The sequence below is a fragment of the Athene cunicularia genome (assembly GCF_003259725.1).
Source record: "Athene cunicularia isolate RWA chromosome 15 unlocalized genomic scaffold, athCun1 chr15_part1, whole genome shotgun sequence".
In the NCBI taxonomy this organism is placed as follows: Eukaryota; Metazoa; Chordata; class Aves; order Strigiformes; family Strigidae; genus Athene; species Athene cunicularia.
The window spans coordinates 15,151,260-15,155,080 of NW_020799121.1; the positions used below are offsets into that span (position 1 = coordinate 15,151,260).

General features: G+C 60.0%; 1 protein-coding gene across 1 annotated transcript in view; it reads left to right on the top strand.

The window, feature by feature from the left end:
• Positions 1–3,821, top strand: part of SEZ6L (seizure related 6 homolog like) — a 22,354-nt gene that overhangs the window by 4,826 nt on the left and 13,707 nt on the right. The window contains 3 exon segments of the mRNA XM_026859992.1: positions 1,628–1,820; positions 2,354–2,539; positions 2,988–3,154. Of these exon segments, the coding sequence (XP_026715793.1) occupies positions 1,628–1,820; positions 2,354–2,539; positions 2,988–3,154 (546 nt within the window).

A 3,821-nucleotide genomic window follows, 5' to 3' on the forward strand; every position in this document is an offset into this window, starting at 1 on the left:
AGAGCAGCCTGGCTGTGATCGGCGGCTCAGATGCACCCCCGGAATGTTTCTCTTTCTAATTCCTCGGAGCCGCCCGGCGCTAGCTAGCGCGCTCGATGCCAGTCATCGCTGGAGGAAGCGAGCTGGGGAGCAGGTTTGACTTTGAGTGATTCCGGAACAAAATGTGTTAGAAACACCCTGGAAACATCTTTGCAGTGATTCAGACCCAGCGCGGGAAGCGACACTCTGCCCCAGCGGGAGCTTGAGAGGGAAGTTGTTAGCGCTGTACACGGGCTGCTTATCCTGGATCCCGCGCTCCCAAGAATCCATCCCCAGTTCATTCCCCTTGTTAATAATCAGATCTGAGCCACCCCACCAGGCGCCATGTGCTGGGAGGCACGTTTTCAGGACAGAGCCTGGAGAAGTGACCCGGGGCAGGCCAGGGGCCAGGCCACGCGGCTGGCCCGTGTCTGCAACGCGCTGCACAGCGCCTGTGAGGACCGAGAGCTGCTCTTCCCGGCCGTGAGGACCAGAGACTCCGCAGTGACCCCGCGCCCTGCTGCGAAATAAGGCAAAATCAGCTCCTCCGGGGTTAAAATCGCGGGCTGGGGTGAACCCAGGCGTGCTCTGACCCAGCCTGGGGGCTGCTCAGCCCAACCCCACACCAAGGACGAGGCTTCTCCAGGCACTATTCTGGGCTTACAGACCTTCGGGGCAGGCAGGGAGATACTCGGTGGTGTTGGGGTTGTTTCTCCAGAGGAAATCTTGCTTCTCCCAACAGAAAGTCAGAGGGTGCCAAGTGCCGCGGGTGGCTCCGTGTGCCGCACCAGCAGCCCCGGGAGCGGGGCACGTCCCCGTCTCGCGTGCCAGGTGGGGAGATAGGCACGGTTGTGAGAACAGCAACAAATCCTTCTAGTCACAACATCCTCGGGAACGCTCGCAATTACGGGCTAAGGCTGTGGTGGGTGCTAAATATAGAACTCGGGTCCTCGCACACTTAAGAAAACAAACGATCTGATGAGCATCTTTCTGCTGAAATCTGAGCCCATTTATTAAGCTAAATGGACGTGAAATGCAAATGTGAGGTTACTTTTCAGCTATTTCCAAATAATAATTAAAGCCTTTTGGGACTCCTCGTTGGATGCGTTTGCCGTGTGACTCCCTACCCACTCCCGGGTGAGGGATGCTGGGGGGATCCCTGGTGCGCGGGGTGGAGGGTGAGCACCCAGCCTTATGGAATTGCCCTGCTTGGGCTGCAGAGCTGTGCCGGGCAGCCCCGGGGGCACAGCTGGGCCCAGGCCATGGCCGTGCTCCGTGCCGCAGTGCCCCGAGGTGCGGGTCAGCTCTGGGGGGCTGATGCGGGTGGAGTTGGGGCCCCCTGAGCAGCCACTCGTGGTACCCCTCCACCTTCCTCCTGCCTCCACCCTGGCCAAACCCCCAGGTTCAGCAGGGAAGCAGATGCGGGTCCACTTGTGCTGCAGAGCTTCGGAACGCCTCTCAAGGGAGCGGCTCCATCGGGCTGAACGAGCCGGTCCTGTCCCCAGTGCTCTGCGGGTGGGGCTGGGACGTGTCTGCTCACCCCGCACCCCGCCGGGGCCCCCGCTTTCACTCCCCGCAGCTCAGGGGTCTCTGCTTTCCCCCCTTCCAGGTGAAGAGCGTGAACCTGTCTGACGGGGAGGTGCTCTCCATCCGCGGCGTGGACGGCGATGCCCTCGTGGTCCTGGCCAACCAGACCCTGCTGGTGGAGGGCCAGGTGATCCGCAGCCCCACCAACACCATCTCCGTCTACTTCCGCACCTTCCAGGACGAGGTGGTGGGCACCTTCCAGCTCCACTACCAGGGTGGGTGCCCCCCCGATGCGGGTGCGCGAGGAGGGGTGGGATGGGATGTCAGGGGTGGAAGGATGCTGGGCTCTGCCCTGGCAGAGCGGCCGGGCTCCTGTTTCACGGTGTGTCCGTGCTCAAAGCATCGGCTGGGATGGGGATGAGCAGCAGCTTGTGTCATGCCCCGGGCAGCGGGTTCAACAGGCCCCGACACCCCCTTGCTCCCCACACCCGCCTTGCCCCGTTCCTGTCCCCACGCAGCAGCTCTTCCAGCACAGACTCAGCCTGCGAGTCTCTTTTTTCCTTGAAGAGCTATAAAAAATAGATGAGTTCAAGCAAATTATTTTTAAAATAGAAACTAGGTCTGGGCAAAAGCGGTAACAGGTGGAGAAGCAGCAGCGGGGTGGGTTGTCGGCGCTCTGTGACCGGCAGCGGGGTCTGTCTGTGGCGCCGTGGGCACAGCCAGCACGTCCACAGCGCTCCCCCCTCGGGTGCGGGGTGCCTCGGAGCAAACACGCCCTCAGCTCCAAAAATGTGTGTGCTCATTCCAGTGTTTATGCTGAGCTGCAACTTTCCACGGAGACCTGACTTCGGAGATGTCACCGTGATGGATTTGCACTCGGGTGGAATTGCTCATTTTCACTGTCACCTGGGCTACGAGCTGCAGGGTCCCAGGGTGCTGACCTGCATCAACGCGTCGAGGCCGCACTGGAGCAGCCCAGAGCCCATCTGCTCAGGTATGCTGCTCGTTGGTTCGCCTCAGCGCTGGGAGAAACTGGGATCCCCCAGATTAAAAAACTAGAATCCTCAGCGCTGGGAGAAACTGGGATCCCCCAAAGGCACTTTCTTTGCGCCGTGAGTCGAACGCGGTCCTGGGGACGAGCGGCAGGGATGCCCAGCTCCCTGCGCAGAGCAGCCCGGGTTTCCGATGGCCGCAGAATCCACCTCGTGATTAGTCGGGTGAGGGAAGGGAATCGTAGGTTTTATGGGTATGGACGAGTATTGATGTGGGAGCGTAAACCAAGGCACAGCCGAGCCAGGCGCGAGGTTCCTGGGTGAGGGACCGGCGAGAGAAGCTGGGCAGGCGGCAGCCCTCCGTGGGGCGCCGCGGGGGCTGTGCCCTTTGCCGTGCCCTTTGCCGTGCCGCTCGCCCGCCGGCTCAGCGGGGCTGTGCTCTGCCGGCAGCACCCTGCGGCGGGACCGTCCGCAACGCCACCATCGGCCGCGTCCTCTCGCCCAGCTACGCCGGGAACCACTCGGGCAGCATGTACTGCGTGTGGGCCATCGGGGCCCCCCCGGGCCAGAAGCTGCACCTACACTTCGAGAAGCTTCTGCTGACCGACAAGGACAGGTAAGGCTGCGGGTGCTGCCCAGCGTGGGGAGCGAGGAGCTTCGCCCAGCGCTAAACACGGGAAAGCTTGGAAGGTCCCAGCTGGGCTCCGCTGCTTCCCCCCCGCCCCCGGAGGCAGGGCTCAACTGATCTTTGGCATCAGTAGCCCAGAATTTATCATCTCAAGATTTAGACCCGACTGTTTAACAATAAGCTGTAAACCCTGAACTCCAGAGGAAAAAACTGCGAATCTCGGGAGCCCAGATGGCTGCTGGGGCTTTACAACTTAGAGCCGAGCTCAGATTTTAAAACCTAAGCCCCACCTGATACTCACGCCCCCCTTTACTTGCCCCAGTTGACACAGAAATTACTCACCCCCTCCTTTACTCACCCTCCTTTAGTTTTTCTTCCAGTTGCCCCAAGTGTTCCTAACTCTGATAATTTTTCTGGGTTTTCCCCAAATTTGTGTGGTTTGTTCCCTAATTTCCTTTCCATATTCACCCGATTTTCCCCAACTCGTCTTATTTTCCCCCATTTATTCCCCCCAAAATACTCACCTGAAATACTCTCCCCAAAATACTGTGCCTGAAATACACGTCCCAACAGCCCCCGCCCGGAAACCCCCCCCGAATTAGTGTGTGTGTCCCCCCCCAAAAAAAAAGTGTTGCTGACACAGTCCCTCCAAATAC